The sequence below is a fragment of the Biomphalaria glabrata genome, chromosome 7 (genome assembly GCF_947242115.1).
Source record: "Biomphalaria glabrata chromosome 7, xgBioGlab47.1, whole genome shotgun sequence".
Classification (NCBI taxonomy): Eukaryota; Metazoa; Mollusca; class Gastropoda; family Planorbidae; genus Biomphalaria; species Biomphalaria glabrata.
The window spans coordinates 7,716,327-7,735,269 of record NC_074717.1 but is presented as its reverse complement, the minus strand read 5'-3'; the positions used below and the strand labels follow the sequence as shown (position 1 = coordinate 7,735,269).

General features: G+C 36.7%; 1 protein-coding gene across 1 annotated transcript; it reads right to left on the bottom strand.

The window, feature by feature from the left end:
• Positions 1-3,004: 3,004 nt before the first annotated feature.
• On the bottom strand, positions 3,005-5,767 carry LOC129927327 (putative ankyrin repeat protein RF_0381). The gene has a single exon (XM_056035829.1). It carries the CDS (start codon positions 5,765-5,767, stop codon positions 3,005-3,007), a length of 2,763 nt encoding a protein of 920 aa, XP_055891804.1.
• Positions 5,768-18,943: the final 13,176 nt, after the last annotated feature.

Genomic DNA, 18,943 nt, shown 5'->3' with positions numbered 1-18,943 from the left:
TTTGCTTTTTTGATGGATTGGGTTTTTGTCAGTTTCTCATCATTTTGCAGAAAGCATGAAAGGGTACTCATTTCTTTAGCAGCTTTCCATATATGCAGTCCAGACTTTTGTAGTTTCTTCCGAACTTTATTAATTGGGAGCAAGAGCTTTGACCAGAATTCAAGATAGGCAAAAAATTCTTAATTTTTCACTGCATGAAGAAGATTCTGTCCTAATATTATATGGTACTACGTCATTGTTGGTTGTTTATGTTTTGTGCGCAAGCAAAAGGATTCAGAGCATACAAAAGTGGGAAAGATCCATATCTCGTTATGCTCGAGTATAGAAATACTCCGATAAGTGGACTGCCGTATTCACCATCACAACTGGTGACGAGTAGAATACTCAGGGAATCATTCGAACTGATCCCAAACTATTGAAACCATCGGTAGCTGAAAATGCAGAGACATTACTCAACGAACGACAGATGAAAAAGCAAAAGCAAGACTACCTAAAGATTATTCTGTCGGAGAGTTCGTCTAGGTCAAACATGGCAGAAAGCAGTTGTCATAAAAAACATTCAGCACCCAGATCTTACATCATAAAGACAACGGAAAAACATACAGAAGAAATCAACGCTTTTTGAATAAGAGTTTCGATGAAGACATCTCTGGGTACTATGATACCGATGGAGACAATGAACTGCAAACTGTTGGAACAAACGAAATAGACAGTTATAGACCAACGTCTAGAGAACTTGTTGTGCCAGTCAAGACAACCAGAAGTGAACGAATTGTTAAAGTTCCTAGTAGACAGGGCCGGCCTTAGGCCACTGCAGCCTATGCGGTCGCAGTGGGCCCCGCGCTTTCATAGGACACGCGCTAATTCTAAGTGTACATTATTAAATTAAAACATTATAACGTATATAAAATAACAGGGTTTACGTGACCTCCTGATTTTCCAGGGCCTCCAGGAAATCTCATGAAAAGGCAAAATATACGATAAAGTCCTGAACCTTTTTTGAATTTATTCAAATCTCCTGAAGAATAGACGAAATTGACATTTTGGGGTGCCAATAAATAAAAAGTGGCATTGCGAGCTTTCATTTGATAAAAATTTATTGCAAAGACGAAAGTAGGCCTATTTTCTAATTTAAAAAAATAATATTGACATTATGCTCATCCCTACCCAGACTAGGCCCCGCGCGATCCGTTTTGCATAGGGCCCCGCAAATGGTAGATATCACTCTTAAGAACTTTAAAAGGAAGGGTGTGATAATAACTTCAAAAGGAAGGATGTGCTAATATTATATGATATTACGTTATTGTTTGTTGTTTATGTTTTGTACAAAAGCAAAAGGATTAGATGGAAATAAAAATAGAGTTTCCATTGGATTGAGGAAAGATGAATAGAGGGGTAATAACTCGAGTGTGAAGTTTAATTCTGAAATTATAGACACCAAACCCTAATAATGGACTATTCTTGCATTATTAAGAATAACTTTTGGATCTGTTATACTCGATTCTGTAAATTTTGCTTCAAGGTTAATTAGAGTAGCCATTTAGATCTATTATTAGTAAAGGTAACAAGATACCTGGAATTCGCTGTATATCATGCAGTTTTATTCCTGGCAACAAAGTTTAAAATGTAAAACTAACTTTAAAAAAAACTTTGATCTCTGTGGGAAAAAATATTTTTTAAATGTCAACAAAGTCAACGTACTGATAGACCTAGATCTAGGTTTAGTCTTTGTGATAAATTTTTAATCCATAAATGTTGAAAAAAAAGACACCCGTTGACACTATTTGTCAATCAAATATATTAATTTATGTATTTACAAATAAATTTCGGACACCCATTTGGGGGCCCCCCCTAGGTGGGGGCCCGGGGGGATTTTAAATTTCTCCCCCCCTCCCCCCCCCCTTAGTTACGCCACTGCCCCCGAAGTGGTCCACCCAGGCAGGTAAAAAGGCAGGTATCAATATTTTCAGAAAGAACATCAGAATTAAATTCGATCAAAGACAAATGACAGAGAAGAATGGAGTAAGAAGGTTGACAGATCTTGTGTGGTGCCCAGCGGTCCTGCAAACCAAAGGATAAGTGAACGTGGATGTATGGTCATATGTGTATCCGGCCTAACTAATGTCTTATAATGAATATCGAACTGATCTAATTCAGGGGTTCTCTACCTGTCGATCGCGACCCCATTGAGGGAGGGTCGAACGACGATTAGCCAGGCTAACTTGTGTAGAGAATTAGGTCGAAGTAACACGGATCACCACTACATTGAGACATAGATACGCGTGCTGACTTTGCAAGGCAATTGAAAAAAAAGTTTGCAAAACGTTAGTCCCCTTTATACTTAATGTAGACAATTTAGTTCAACTTTAATATATATATATATTATATATATATATATATAATATATATATTACCATCATATATTTATATAATATAAATATGACTATACCATTGCTATGACTAAAGAAACCTAGTTATGACCTACATATTTTTACTCATCTGTTACAGACAAAGCCGTTGTCCAAAAATATAGCATAATTAAATCACTTACATTTGTTTCTGTTCTTAAATTAGAAGCAAGCTAATCATCTTAGAAGAAATTTTGTTTTTGTTTCAGAGAAGCTCCAATTGCATGCCTCTTTTGTGCCCAGCGACCAATACCGCCCCTTTGGCTGCCAGCGTATCCCCGAATTCTTCCCCCTGGACAACTCTGTTCACGTTAAAGACCAATGTTATATTCAAAAACACTAACATAAGGTTTCCTTAAAAAAAAAACGTTTAATATAAAGCCAACATGGTTAACATGCAATACAGAGACACATATTACTAGAAAGGTTTTAAAACATTCAATTAATACAAACAAAATGTAATTTTTGTCAATTACAGTAATCAGGTAGAATCCCCCTCCCCTCTTTTTCTTATAAGGTTACATACGATTACAAACAATGTATTCTTGCATCGACATCAAAGCTTTCTAAGTCTTAGGGCTACTGAATGGCGAACACTAGTGGAACCACCTCTCATATAAAATGTATTCACTTGAACATTTGTCCTCATCATTCCCGTCGACTTGGTTGTTGCTCAGTTCATAAAGCAAACCGGTCCCGTCTCGAGTCACTTGTTGAAGGACCTTGACCTCTAGTTTCGAGAATAAGAGCATATCCTGAAAAAGGACAGGAAGTTTAGAGTTTTGTACTCTTTCTCGTCTGCCCCGGTCAGAGCCTAAAGCAGACGAGACTGTAATGAAGCACAAAAGCTCCAACCTCATTGGTTGGCGGGAAACTTGCTTCAGATATGAAAGAGCTTTAGTTCTGCGTTGTTGTAAGAAATTTATTATCCTTTTGTTTCTGGATAAAATTTTGATGTCTGAATTGGTCAAATACCAATTCTCACAAAAATAACAGAAGAAGTCAACACTGTCTAAAATTAATGAAACGGCAAGAGGAGAGACACAAGTATCAGGCCAGTTCAAAACAGGACTCTTCAGAATGATGTCTGTAGGAGAAAAACGACTTTTTATTAGTTTCTGAATCAGAATGCCATCATTTCCAGCTGCGATGAGGCGATGAATGACGTCAGATCTGACAAATTTTGCACTAGCACCATGTTGAGCAAGTATCAAAGCTGTTTTCTGGCTCTGTCCACTGGGGGACCAATCGTTGAGCAGTATGGACAATGCCGACTTCTGCTGCTGGTCATCGTGACTCAAATCAGCTTTCGCCTCGATTAACGATTCCAGGCATTTTATTTTGAAGTTTTGGGCGGCCAGCCATAAAGGATACATGCCAGAATTGTTCTTATGGTTGACATCAGCACCGGAAGTAATCAGAAGTTTGACGACATCGACCGTGTCTCCGGGATGCTTTGATGCTAGCGACAGTGGTGTGTCTCCATTCTTATCCTTAGCATTTACTTTGGCTTGATTTTCCAATAACAATTTAGTGATATTTACATCTTTCACAGCCTCGTGTAAAGGGGTTCGCCCATTGAAACTTTTCAGGTTCACAATAGCTCCGTACTTTAAAAAAGCCTCAGCAAAATCTAATTTGTTATGCGTCGCTGCACCGTGAAGTGCTGTAAAACCCTCATCATCTTTTCGGTTTATATCGGTTCCCGTATGAAGCAAATATTTGAGAACCTCTGCGCTAAAGAAACCTTTAACGGATTCCATTAAAGCCGTGCACCCATGATTATTATAGTCTTCTAAATTAGCTCCATTTTTGAGATACAAATCAATCACTGGTAATATTTTTTCTTTAATCTCTTCATACCTTAGCTGAGGGTGTGAGGTCAAGTTATCTAGGAAATAATCCCAAGATACTGCGTAGATCAAAGCTGTTGTGGTGGTTTTAAAATTTATATTTGCTCCTTTGTTTAATAAAAACCTTATGACCTCTATGTTGACAGTGCTCATTAGTGGAGTCTTATTTTCGTAGGCTCCGTAAATGTTCGCCCCTGCGTCTAAAAGAAGCTGTATGAGCTGAATATCTCCTAATTCTACTGCTTGTATCAACGATTCTGGTTTTCGCACCACAGCCTTGGTCGCTTCAGCACACTCTGTCAGAAGAAAGTAGAGCGTCTTCATGTTCTTGCTCTTGAAGGCCTGAGTGACAGCACAGTCGGCGTCGAGCTCAGCACCGTGGCAAAGAAGGACGCTGGCTGCACTCGTTAATGAGCTCTGCAATGCAATATTTAGAGCAGAATCCTTGTACGTCAAAAGGCGCTGATCGTTGAATTTGTTAACTGGTGCTCCATGGCTTACTAGAAGGTGAGTATTCCGGACATGGTCTGCCTTAACAGCGGACACCAGATCGTCGTGAGTAACCTGAACGGCGTGAGCACAGAAAATTTCAGCAAGTTCGTAGCTTCCTATGTCCAGCACGAGCTCCATGCGAGACTTCTTACAGCACTGACATCTATTGACATCCATGCCTAATCTGCATAGCTCTTGAACTAATTCAACATCAGAAGTGAGAATAGCTTTCCTTAGCTGTATCTGTCGAAGAACATGACAGAGGATGTCAGGTTGAATATTTTGAGTTTCACCTTTATCACATAATTTATACTTCAGCAACGAGATGCAGGTCTCAAAGTCATTTTCAACAGCGGCCAACTGCAAAGGATTTGAGTTGACCAATTTGGCATGATATAGCAAGTCAAACAGTTGACCGAATCCCATTCTTTTGGCCACATCAAAGGCACTTTCATTTGAAATATTGACAAGTAATCCAGTCTGACAAGTCTTTGAGACTTCTCTTTTCGGGTTAGCTCCAGCATTGATCAGCAATTTGACTTTCTGGAGATGAGATGTTTCTATGGCTGACATTAAGGCAGTGTTCCCAGTGGAGTTTTGTTCATCTAGGTGTAAACGTTCATTCTCTATTAAACATTTGATTACTTCCATTGATGTAGCCAACATTAGCGCCGTGTCGCCATTCTTATTTTTAGCATTGACGTCTGCGGACATGCCCAGAAGTGTACCCACAATGCCTGGAAAACCTCGCATGGAGCAAATCATAAGAGGTGTGTTTCCGTTGTCGTCCCTGAGTTCCAATCGCGTGCCATCTTGGAGGAGAAAGTGAAGTAAATGGGCGTGGCCTATATTACAAGCCTGTAGGACTGCCCAGTTTAGGGCGTGGTTAGAGACGTCTGTAGATTTTGAATCACACAGTCTCAAAAATTCTTCAATCTCTGACGAACTTGCGGAAGCTATAGTTGTAAACAAGGAGGAGTCATCGAACGGAAGTTTGTTCTTAGTTTCCGCCATGTTATCATCAACATCTGTTATTGATTTCACTGACATCTGAAAAAAAAATAATGTTAATATACGTGGAATTTGTTGTACATGTTTCGGATGTTCCTTCATATTTGAAGTAAATTACATCCAGGTAAAACTTTACATCGAAGGACCCTAGTTTTTCAGGTCAATTATTTGGCAGCTGTCTATCCGCACGTATGATGACGTACTGACGTGACCTCACCTGCTCGCGCGCAGAGCGCGCCCGGTCACTGCCCTCTCTCTCTCTCTCTCTCTCTCTCTCCTCTTTTAGTACGTTAAATCGTAGATCTATGTAATATAGATTTAGATTTTTTTGTACAAATTATTCTTGGAATAACTATTAATGTTTAGATGGTATTTTATGTTTTTAATTGGGGAATTTTAATTAATATATTATTAATTAATTATAGACCTACGTATCTTTGCTAAAAAAATAATATTATAAATCTAATCGTGTGTTAACTGTTTTTTTTATTTTAAATACGTATTTAAATACATTTTTTTCTGCCCTCGTTTTTTTTTTTAGAGTATGTAATCTTATTTTTCTACTTTAAAAATAATTATAATTATTAAATATGCAAGCAAAAAATGTGTATTTTGTATATTTTTAGGTTTGCGGAAATATAGGCACAGGGTTGACGCACTGCCGTAAATCCATAACTGGATGTGTAATGTGTATATGACGAGTACGCTACAAATGGACATTTTGTTCACCATGACGAGGTTGCCGACTGTCTCCTTCTGTCTTGAAAGACAAAGGATGTAAATAATGTACTCACATGAAAAACTAGTTTGTGTTTCTTTTTGAGTCCACGAACAATCGGATCTTACTAAGTAAGCCGATTCCGAAGTGGCAAAGTTAGCCACTGTTCGTGTATCTGAATGCTCCTGTTTCAGGGCTATCTAACAGAGCTGCTTTCTTGTGCATCCCCTTCTTTATGGCAACTTCATTTCTTTCGCTATCGGCGAGGTTCGTACCAGCACGCTCAGTTTGTTCTGTTGTCCATCCTGCGCGATGTTCTCAAACTATTTGTTTATACCTGTAGTCGTCAAAGTTCACTTGCAGACATCTCTGTTGGTAAATCTTGTACGTTTCTTGGATGACAGTGAAGAGGAAGATAATATTTACAACAGACTGACTACCATCATACTCGACAGACTTAAAAAGAGAAAGATAGGGACGGCCCAGGAATATATGGCGCCGCAATTTGGAAGCAGATGTCAAGCAGATGGGCAAGACGTGGGGACAGTTGGAGAGACACGCCCAGAACCGAGACGCCTTGAAGAAGCTGGCTGGTGGCCTATGTCCCATAAGGGACCACAGGCAGAGATGAGATGATGATGGTCAATCATGTACATCTAATAATAGGCTTGCAATTCTTTGCACTATAAAAGGTTTGAATATTAGAAAGTTCTTCAACTTCGTACGAGTCAAAACGTTGATTTGGAATAAATAAATAAAAAATACGAGCAAGAGCATTTTGAATCAACTGAATTTGCTGGGTATATTGGTGGTGAAACGCAGATATCTCAGGCCCTGCTCAGTCACGGTGAAAGACGGCCCGCTCTGAGTCAATCGGCTGGTCGCGCTGAGCTACCAGCATATGTCATCGACCTAAAGGGTCAATCATGGAGCAAATGTATCGGACACATGTCGGATGCAGCAGCTGACTCGGTAAAGCACCGGTATAGCCCTGGTGGGTTCATTCTGGACACCCGAATGGCTCGACCCTTGTTGGACTCGATGGCGGGTGGGGAGCACAAGTGATGAACAGCCACAATTGTCTATGGACAACAGAAAAAAAAACTACTTGCCCCAGATTTATGTCTGGGCAAGAAAGGAAGAAGGAGGGCACAAGAAACTCTATCAAGTGTGATGTTGCTAGTTCAGGCTGTCTTGAAGTCAACTATGGATGACTGTTGGATTTCAACCAAATTACTCTGCAAGCGTTTGAGTATAGATGTTCGGGTGTATTCCGTGTAGTTGAACAACAATACATACAAGAACAGGCACATCGGTTTTTAACGAGTGAAGAGATGTAGTCAACTCTGATGAACTATTCAACATGGATTTATTCTGATAAAAAGGCCACAGTAAAAGTCTCTGTCACTAAACACGTCGTTACCCTGGAGTATTCTATTGCTAACTTATTTTCCGGTCTCTAACCCAACATATCCCAAACGTCACTAGTCCCGTTCAATATGCGTCTTCTTTGGTGCGTCGCTAAATAACTAACCTATATAAATAAAGTGTCTAACAGATTCCTCCCCCCCTTGAAAAAAAAATATGTCAATATTTTTCCACTACTGTCAAGTCTTACAAGGGCATTTTCAATTTAAGGGGAAGACAACAAACATAAAATCTTGACATCTTCATCTTGACTTGACAGTTCCTCATATTCATGTCAATGTTCCTAACATTCCAGAATCATCTTCATTAGTACACAGTTCATCATGGAAGAAAATGTGGCATCTTATGGGCACGTCATACATCACAAATGTTCTTCACTGGCAGTAATCTGACAAAATACAATATTTCAAAAACAATTATAGACTTTATTTCCACATTCAATAAGTTTTTTCTTACCACCCTTTTATACGCTTTTGTCCATTTTTCTTTTATACTCACCCTTTTCCATAGAACTAACTTTCGTCAATGATATATGAAATGATTCACACAAAAAAAAATATCCATACTTACTTTCAAATGCTTAACATCAAATTTACTTATCTCCCTTTTCCATAACATATAAATTGTGCCAATATATTAATATATATTACATAATCACTATAATCATAGTTTATTTACAAAATTATTTCAAATTCAATGTCATTCTAGACAATAGATCAGCTACAATATTCACAGATCCACTAATAGCTTTCACTTCAAATTTATACTCCTGTAGTGTTAAGAACCATCTATAAACACGACTGTTTTTCATGCTCTTTTGCTGTATATACTGAATAGGTTTATGATCAGTTAATAATATAAATTTCCTTCCTATTAGATAGCTCTCTAGCTTAGTAATTACCCATATTACAGCTAAGGCTTCTCTTTCAATGACACTATATTTTTTCTCTGCCTCTGACAATTTTCTACTTACATATAATATAGGATGTAAGTTATCATAGTTCTGCATTAGACAACCACCAATAGCACTACCAGATGCATCAGTTGTGACATAAAATATTTTGTCTTTATCAGGTAGTCTTAATATTAGTTCATGACTAAAAACATCTTTAATTCTGTCAATAGCTTTCATACATTCCTCATTACAGACTACTTTTTGAGGTTTTCCTTTTTTAAGTAAATCATTTAATGGATTCACTATTTCTGCTAAGTTCTTTATAAACTTTCTGTAATAATTTACTATTCCCAATATGCTTTTAATTTGTCTTTTTGTTGTAGGTATTTCAATATTAAGTACTTTCTTTATGTTATCTTCAATAGGGCTAATCATGTTGTTATTTACTTTATGTCCTAAGAAAATTATTTCCTCCAATCCTATTTCTACTTTTTCTGCTTGAATTGTAAGTCCACTTTCTTTTATTATTTTGAACACTTCTTTTACATCTACCAAATGTTCCTCCCAACTATTATTAAAAATACATATGTCATCCAAATAGCAAATAACATTTTCTTTGTTTCCAATTATCATGTTCATCATTCTATTAAATGTGGCAGGTGCATTTACTAATCCAAAACTCATATAATTCCATTGAAAAATACCATATGGTGTTACAAATGCTGTGTAAGGTTTTGCATTTTCTGTTAAAGGTATTTGCCAATAACCTTTAGTTAAATCCAATTTAGTAAAAAATTTTGCTCCATTTAATTTATGTAAAATATCCTCTATATTTGGCATTGGATATGGGTCAAATTCTGTGATGTTGTTAAGTTTCCTATAATCAATACATAACCGTATATCTCCATTCTTCTTTTTGGCTATCACAATTGGTGAAGCATAAGGAGATGTTGATGGTTCAATTATACCTGATTCTAGTAAATTGTCTATTTCTTTCTTTACTTTGTCTTGTAAATGTAGCGGTATTCTATATGGCTTAAGCTTGATAGGTTTTGGGTCTGTTACTTTAATGTCATGTTTAATAATATTTGTTTTTCCTGGTATGCTGGAAAAAATTTCTTTGTATTCCTGTATTATTTTAGTTATATCTTTTGACTTTTCCTTAGTTAAATTATTAAGATTAATCTTTTGCCAAGTTTGATTCTCTTTTGTTTCTATTACAGGTATTTCCTTAATATCATTTTCATTGTGATTTTCATTTGTTATTATCATCAAGCATTCTTCTCTTTCTGAAAATGTATTTTCTATTTCCTCCTGAATGTTTTGTATCAACTCATCTTCTCTATCATGATACAGTTTCAAATTATTTATGTGATATGTTTTAATTTTCCCATTTATTTCAATTTGATAATTCACATCATTAATTTGTTTTATCACCTTAAATGGACCTTTCCATTGTTTACCAATTTTATTTTTCAGGTCATTTATTAATATTAATACATTATTTCCTACTTCTAGTGTTTTCAATTGTCTTTTCTTATTTAGATTCTCATGAGCACTTTGTTTGTACTTCTTATTGTTGTTATATGCTTGAGTCCATATTTCTTTCAATTCTGTTGTGATTGTTGTTTCACTGTCATTATTTAGTTTATTCTCATTGTCTATTAGATTTTCTTTAAAAACATCTAATTCATCTCTAGGTTTTCTTCCATGTATTATTTCATATGGTGAAAATTGTGTTGCTTCATGGATGTTGTTTCTATTAGCAAATAGTACATAGTTAATGTAATGATCCCACTTGTTCTGATTATTCTGAATTATTTTTGTTAGTGATCTTTTTAGTGAACCACCATACCGTTCACATAAACCGTTACTCTCTGGGTGGTAAACCGAAGAGTATATGTGTTGTATATTGTATTGTTTAGTCCATTTCTTAAATTGTTCTGACTTAAACTGAGATCCCTGATCACTCAATATAATTTTAGGTATACCATGTCTTGTAATTACTTTTTGAGTTATGGCATTAATGATATTCTCTGCACTTGTATTTGATAATGGGATTGCTTCTGGGTATCTACTAAACATGTCTATTACTGTTAGAATGTATTTGTTATTATTTTCAGTTTGAATTAAAGGACCTATTAAATCAATAGATACTTTCTGAAATGGTTCTGTAGGTTCATCCATTTCTTGAATGGGTGCTTTATTCACTAAACTTTTGTTAGATCTCTTTTGACATATGTCACATGAGTTTATGTATTTGTTTATTGTTGCTTTCATTTTGGGCCAAAATACTTGTTTTGATAAATTCCTATAACATTTCTTTACTCCCCTATGTGCTGCTAAATTATTATCATGTGTCATGATTAAAACATCTTTCCAATATTTCTGTGGTAAGACAAGTTGTTTTATTTTTTTGTTATCATTACTTGTTTGTCTAAATAATATTTTATTCTCTATACAAAATTTCTCCATTGGATTATTATTGTTTTTATCTGATATTCTTGAATATATTTTCCCAATAATATTATCATTCATTTGTTCTAATGCAAATGTGGGTGTTGTTTCTTTTTCACTTTGAGATATTTGTGTTTCAAGACTATTTTGTGTTTCATTTTCTATCTCACTTTCCTTAACATCTGTATTTTCTATTTGTATTACTTTACTGGTTTCTTTTTCTTTATCATTACTTATTACATTTATTGTATTTTCCTGTTTCTCATCTTTTTTATCCATTGATCTTGTTATTACCATACTTGTTATATTTTGTGTTTCTGTGTTTTCATGATTTTGTCTTATGTTTTTGTATTTGTTTTGCCAGTCTTCTAATTCTTTTCTTGAACATTCTTTAACTCCTTTTATGTTTCCTACTAACATATCATATCTCATTTCTGGTATTGCAATGCCATCACAATAACCAGTGAAAAATGGAGTTTCAATGTATACCCTTATAGCTTTAAATTCCCTTACGGTGCCATCTGCTAATTCTACTTTCTTAGTAAACCCTTTATACCAATGAGGTTTGACAAATTTAGTTTTTACTGCCAAAGTGTTACAACCTGAATCCCTGATTAATTCCACCGGAATTCTATCTACAAACCCTGGGTACACTGCAAAATTGTTCCTATTTCCTTCCATGAAATATATCCTATCTGTACCTTTATTTTTGTATTCCCTACTGTAACTCCTATTTCTATAATTTCCCCTGTCATTCCTATCTCTACTCCTATATCTACTGTTATTTTGTTCAGTGTATCTATTTCTACTTCCAGACCTACTATTCCCTCTTCTACAGTTAGCTGCTATATGACCTTTTCCTTGACATTTAAAACAGGTTATTTCACTATATTTTCTATTTCCACTATTTGATCTGTTTCTATTTGTACTTCTATCAACATTTTCTTTGTTGTATCCTATTAAATCTATTTTGCTCTTATCCCTATCAGAAAATGGTTTATTTGGATAGGCATTTTTGTATACTCTCATTATCTCTGTTATTTCATCTATAGTTTTTGGATTTCTTTCTCTAATAAAAGATTGTAATTGAGGATCACATTTATTTACAAAGTTGTCCACTAGAATAAAATTTTTTAATCCTTCATAAGAGTTTATCACTTTTTCTAATTTTACCCACTTATTGAAAAAATCCTTTTCCATATTAATAGTGGTTTGGGGGTCTATTCCTAATGATGGTATATTGTCAAAGTATTTCTTTCTGAAAGTTGTAGCATTATGACCATAGGCATTCAACAACTCTCTTTTTAAAACCTGATAGCTATCATCAATATGATGGTCATGATTTTGACATATTGTTAGAGCTTGACCATGAACAAAGTCTATCAGTATTTCAGACCATTCTTCTTCAGGCATATTAAATGTAGACATTTTTGCCTCATATCTTTTCAAAAAATCACCAATGTCATCCTTCTGTTCATCAAAACTTTGTATCTTTCTCTTTAGCCATGTTTGCGAATTAGGGTTGTCTCTTTGTGTGGTAATATTATTTGCGTTATTTGTGTTATTTCCTTGTTCAATTTGAGCTCTGGCTTGTGCTGCATCCAATCTCATCTTCTCCATTTTAGCTTCATGTTCTCTAATTTTTTCTCTCTCTTTGTCTTGCCTTTCTATCTCTTCTTTTCTTATTTTATCTTGACGTTCCATTTCTTCCCTCACAACTTGTTGTACATAAGCTGCTAAGTCCTTTCCTTTTAACTCCATGGCCTTTCCATCCTGCATAGCTGTTTCCTTAACCTCCTTAAGGTCCATATATGATGATGTAGCCATTGTATTATTTTCACCCAAATTTATATATTTTTACTTAGCCTATATTGGTTATGGCTATACTTTAAACTTATTTTATATTTAAGTTTTTACACACTTTTATACAAGTTTTAAGTGTTATGTCTCTATCTATAGATTTAGTAAATGTGTAAATCTAGTCTGAGTTATATTCAAATCTGTATATTAGATCTAGTATCACACAAATTTAAATCTAGTATATTATAGTATGTATAATAATACCATTTAGATCTATAGTTATCAAGAGCACTATGATAATTAGTATGAATAACTATGATCAATTTTAAAATCTGATGTGACTGAAATGTCTAGAGTAAATTCAAATACTGTCTAGAGTCTAGATCTAGAGACTAGAGTAGATTATGGTTCTATTTAACCATACGAAATAAATATATGTATACAATGTCAAATATATCTTCAACAAGATATATATATCTAGAATGTAATACCTTCATTCATCTTTCAATTAATAATATTCCCAAATTAGAGTCTAGAGTCTAGATGATTAAATGTACCAAAGAGATGTACAACAATTTGTAGATCTAAATTTAGCCAGACGACAGTGTTTGACTACATAGCCAGTTTCGGCATTATTCTCATGGCAAAATCATATTTGATTTTAACCGCTCAAACTAAAATTATTTTAGTCTGATTCACAATAAAAGAATCCTACCTGTACTTTCTATCATTAAGTGAAAAAAAATACAGATCTAATTAAATTAATAAAAATAAATAATTTAAAATAATATAAACAAATGAAATAATTAAATGAGACTATCGCTATGGGTTGGGATATGACAATATGGCACACAATGATAACGTCACGAAGTAACCAGGCAACAACGGATATGACGTTTACACAAACAAAACAATTACAACCCTAAACGTATAATATAGCTTTTCATCTAAATTATGTCTTCTACCCCGAACGGGTTTTAAGGCTTCAGCACCACCTGAATTTTACTCAGGCTAACATACCAAATTTAGACAAAATCTATTTCTAAGGGCAATCTAAACATATACTAATAAGAAAAATGGCACTTAGCTTTTGATAAGAAAGATCCCTTTGTTCGGATTCCCGAATATGATAGATCACAACAAATTCCACTGCCTCTCTTCTAGTTCTGACTCTGTTCTCCGGTGCTACCAGTGGATACAATCCGTGTCGAGTATCCCACGTAATGCCACAGATGTCCTGATATGCCACAACAAAATGTTCCAGTTTCTTCGACGACTGTTGATGACCGTATGTGTAGTTCCGACGACTTTGTGTACACAGTTACTGACGAATAGGTTAACGGTTCTTCTGGCGATGACTTGATTTGTGTAGACGACTACTGACAAATAACAGTCTCTTGACGGCAACTTGATCTGGACGACTGACGAATAACGAATTTCTTGACGATGACTTGATCTGGGCTGACGAATAACGGCTTTCTTGACGATGACTTGATCTGGGCTGACGAATAACGACTTTCTAAAATAGTTCACTGCTTCTGCTGCTACTCTGGTAGTATGACGAAGTTTGCTGTTGTACTCTGCTTCACTAGACCAAACTGTCCAATGTAGACTAGGTGAGACCAAGGTCACCTCCGACGACGTTCCGTTATACGATTAACGGTTTTCAACGAAATTATGTGGATGTAGCTGTTTCCACTACTTCACTATCAACAAGTCTATATATGGTCTAGACCAACGAATACTAAATATATCAATGTTCAGTACTGATAAATATTACTTCACTAACCTTCCAAAGGTTAAACACAGTGACCGTTATAAAAGTGGCAAGCAACCGGTTCAATGAGCAAACTGCTCCACATAAATCTCTCAAAGGGTAAGACGACAGAGCGATTTCGATTTAGTTAGCTACCAAACTTGTAGTACTCACAATACTTCTGACAGCGGGCAAACTGTCCTTCTCGAAACTGACGAGGTAAAACTTGATACTCGATGTGGCTCCTACGACTGCTTTCTCAAGCGAAGAAAAAATATGTCCAACAGGTTCACCAACGATCTCTCACCCGTTATGAATGAACGGTTTCTCTGGTTGTAGGTCGATTCAGCATATGAAGATCAGGCGTTGATAATATACTGGTTAAGTCTACTCAACCAGACGTTGCGATGATTACTGTCCTGACGAAGGTCACCCTGAGTTAACGGCTCGTTGAACGTACGATCAAGAACATGTAGATCTAGAACAAAGTCACTCTGCGATGATGCTGTGTTCAGCCGTACTCCTATGAAACTTTATATCTTCGAGTGCACGACCCTCACCTGAGTAAACGTTCTGCTTCGAGGTCCGGTTCGATGTTCGGGCTTCGGGGCGTCGGGGGTCCGGCTTCGAGGTTCGGGGTCGCCACTGTGATGTTGCTAGTTCAGGCTGTCTTGAAGTCAACTATGGATGACTGTTGGATTTCAACCAAATTACTCTGCAAGCGTTTGAGTATAGATGTTCGGGTGTATTCCGTGTAGTTGAACAACAATACATACAAGAACAGGCACATCGGTTTTTAACGAGTGAAGAGATGTAGTCAACTCTGATGAACTATTCAACATGGATTTATTCTGATAAAAAGGCCACAGTAAAAGTCTCTGTCACTAAACACGTCGTTACCCTGGAGTATTCTATTGCTAACTTATTTTCCGGTCTCTAACCCAACATATCCCAAACGTCACTAGTCCCGTTCAATATGCGTCTTCTTTGGTGCGTCGCTAAATAACTAACCTATATAAATAAAGTGTCTAACACAAGCCATCATTTCTGGTGGCCAGGTGTACAGAAGAGGGGAAAAGCCTAACAAAGATGAGACCTTTTCTCATCTACAATGCATTTAAGGCAGTAGCTGGAGAGCCCAAGAGTGTATCAAAGTTGCACGAGTCATCTGAACTTCTCGTAGAAGTTGATAGCAAGATACACTCTAATGGGCTTCTACGATGCAGAAAAATCTGTGATCTCCATGTGGAAGTCATGCCACACAAGAGTCTGAACATTCGATGTCTATGCACCTGAGATGAACCCCAATTGGTAACAAGACTGGAAGGATTAGTCCTCCCGTAGAGCCTTGGAGAGAAACTCTTCTGTTAGGCGTAGTACCTTCAAGCTCCCATACAGGTTAAGTGACTGCAGACAAACTATCCCGCAGCTCTCGGAGCTGCATACACTCTTGCAAGAGACGCGCCACTGTCTCCACCGACTCTCCACAGTGTCGGCAACGGGCATCAAAATTTGGCCGGAACCTGGCAAAGTAAGCACCAACAGGGCAGTGCCCCGTTTTACACTGCGCAATGATAGATTGTTTCGACCTTTTTAGCCTCCACCATGGATCGTCGCGGTCCGGGCGACGCAAATGTTGCCAGACTCCACGGGCTTTGTTGGAGCCATCCCAGGATTTCAACCACTTGCCATGTACCCACTCTCGGATTAATGTCGTAGCTTGGTTAAACGTGTCTATGCACAGTAGCCTATAAAACACTTAGGCTGAAAATATGCAGTGATCACGTTTGTGACAATAAAATCTCCGATCGCGGCCCCCCCCCCCCCCCCTCAGACGTAGGGCCTGGGGTGCTTGCCCCATTAGCTACACCCTATGGCCGCTATTGCTTCCTATCTCTCTTCCATTTTCTGCTTGGCTCCTTCCCGAGTGTACAGAATGTTTTTTTTTTAAAGCACTAACTGATATCTGTAACTGTTTATAAAACTCTAATATATATTGGAAATTAATTGGAAATGTGTAGGGGAAACGTAAATGAGAATGTGAATTGTGTTGGTCACATCTTATCAGGGGATGGAAGGTATTGACGGATCCAGGGGTGGGGGAGGTACTTGCGCCCCCCCCCACTCGCCCTGTAGTATGTTGGCCGATTTGGTGGGGTAGGGAATTAGTATATAATTTTCATATTATATCGCTACCCTTCTGGTATCTTGGCGAATTCGGTGGGATGGGAAGGTGATTTCATCTTCTGCCCTCCCCACTCTAGCCCTCTGAATGAGAGGGCGGTCAGAGTTTATGTAATTGCACATGAATTTATCATAATTATTTTAAGAAAAACTTTCTTTTGGCAAATTTAGAATTTATACAAAATTATTCAGTATAAGAGTAAAAATTGAGATGAGTTCTGAACCTTAATATTCTTTATATAGTCGCCTATTTGCAACCTTTACTCAATCTGATATTTTCTATTGTATTAATACATTTGGGACTATCACTCACAATTTATGCTTGAATCCTAAAAATGCCAAAAATTTAGAGTATTATCTAATTGGTCCACTTAATTTCTCCTCCCACATTTTTTTTTGTTTAGAACTTTGAATTATAGTTCTGTAACAAAACAAAGTTACAAACAGGCCTGTTGAACAAAATGTATCACTTACAAATGAGATTATTACTTAGGTGTCTGTGAGGGTGGGTCAGGGTTGGTAGCGCTATGTCATGTGCCAAACTGTCCAATGGGGAGAAATGGAGGAAAGGAACGACGTAGGTATTAAGAGGATTGACCTTAATTACTGGATGGCATAGATATGTTAAAAAAGTGGACAAGATTAGAGGACGATAGCCACATAGCCGTAGGGAAAGAGCAAACATTCGCATGTATGTAAATAGAATGTATATACGGCCTACCGGCACCTTTTTCAATTTTGGGAAAAAATATTACTTCTCTTGTATTTTAACGTTTATTATTAATTTATTAGTGAGTACCGGCACCTATTTCTTTAGAAAAAAAAAAGCACCGAATAGAAGTAAGTATGATGCTGATACCATCCGCTTACCAGGCTAATTGACCCCACTTTTTATTTGAGGGGGGGGGGGGGGAGTCAATATGTCCGTGTTTTATGGCCGACCGTCGATCGAGTTTGATAGCAGATACACATTATAATAAAGTGTCCAATTTCTAGAGCCGTTTTCGAGATCTGTGTCCAAAAACCCACCCAGCTTTAACTCATTAGTTTTCGTTTTTTTTTGTTAGGAAAGCGAAAAATCTAATTTTTAAAATCACTTATGCAAGCAGTTTTTTAAAGAGAAAAAGCTGTTTAGTATGCATTATAAGTTAGACCTAATTTAAAACGAATATTAATCTTATAAACTGCATTTTCGGAAAAGTTATTTAAAATGGAACTATAGGCATGTATTTTTTTTTTTTTTTTTTTGAGAATTTGAATATGAGATTGACCCTTTTCAAAACAATTACATTAATTATAAGACTTCAGTTAGGCCAGGAGAGGCGCGTTAGTTGAGCGATCCCTGGTGAAGACTGGGATTTTCAACTTTGGAATCCTTGGGCGCCTCTGAGTCCACCCAGCTCTAATGGGTACCTGACATTAGTTGGGGAAAAGCAAAGGCGGTTGGTCGTTGTGCTGGCTACATGACACCCTAGTTAACCGTAGGCCACAAAAACAGATGAACTTTACATCATCTGCCCATAGACCACAAGATCTGAAAGGGGAATAAGTTAGGCCAGGTTCAAACTTTGCATTCACTTGCACCTATCCTTTGATCTGCTGGACCGTTGGGGCACTACACAAGATCTGTCCACCTTCTTTCTCCATTCTTATCTCTCATTTGTCTTTGATATAATTTCATTCGGATGTTCTTTCTGAAAATATTGAAGCCTGTCTGGGTGGACCACTTCGGGGGCCAATTTTGAGTTTGTGTTTCCACACAAACTGTCTTTGTAACCTTGTCTTTTATCGATTCATGTCTTGTCTATGTCAATAAATAATTGTGAAAGTTTCAACTTGATCCGAGAATGGGTGTGGGAGAAAATAACGTGTACAAACATTTTACCAGACAGACAAACTGACAGAGTTGATACAAGTTTTGTAAATATACTGATTGTTTAA

What these genes read in the sequence shown, in the direction of transcription:
- LOC129927327 (XM_056035829.1), bottom strand. Translation starts at nt 5,767, where the DNA reads ATGGCGGAAACTAAGAACAAACTTCCGTTCGATGACTCCTCCTTGTTT.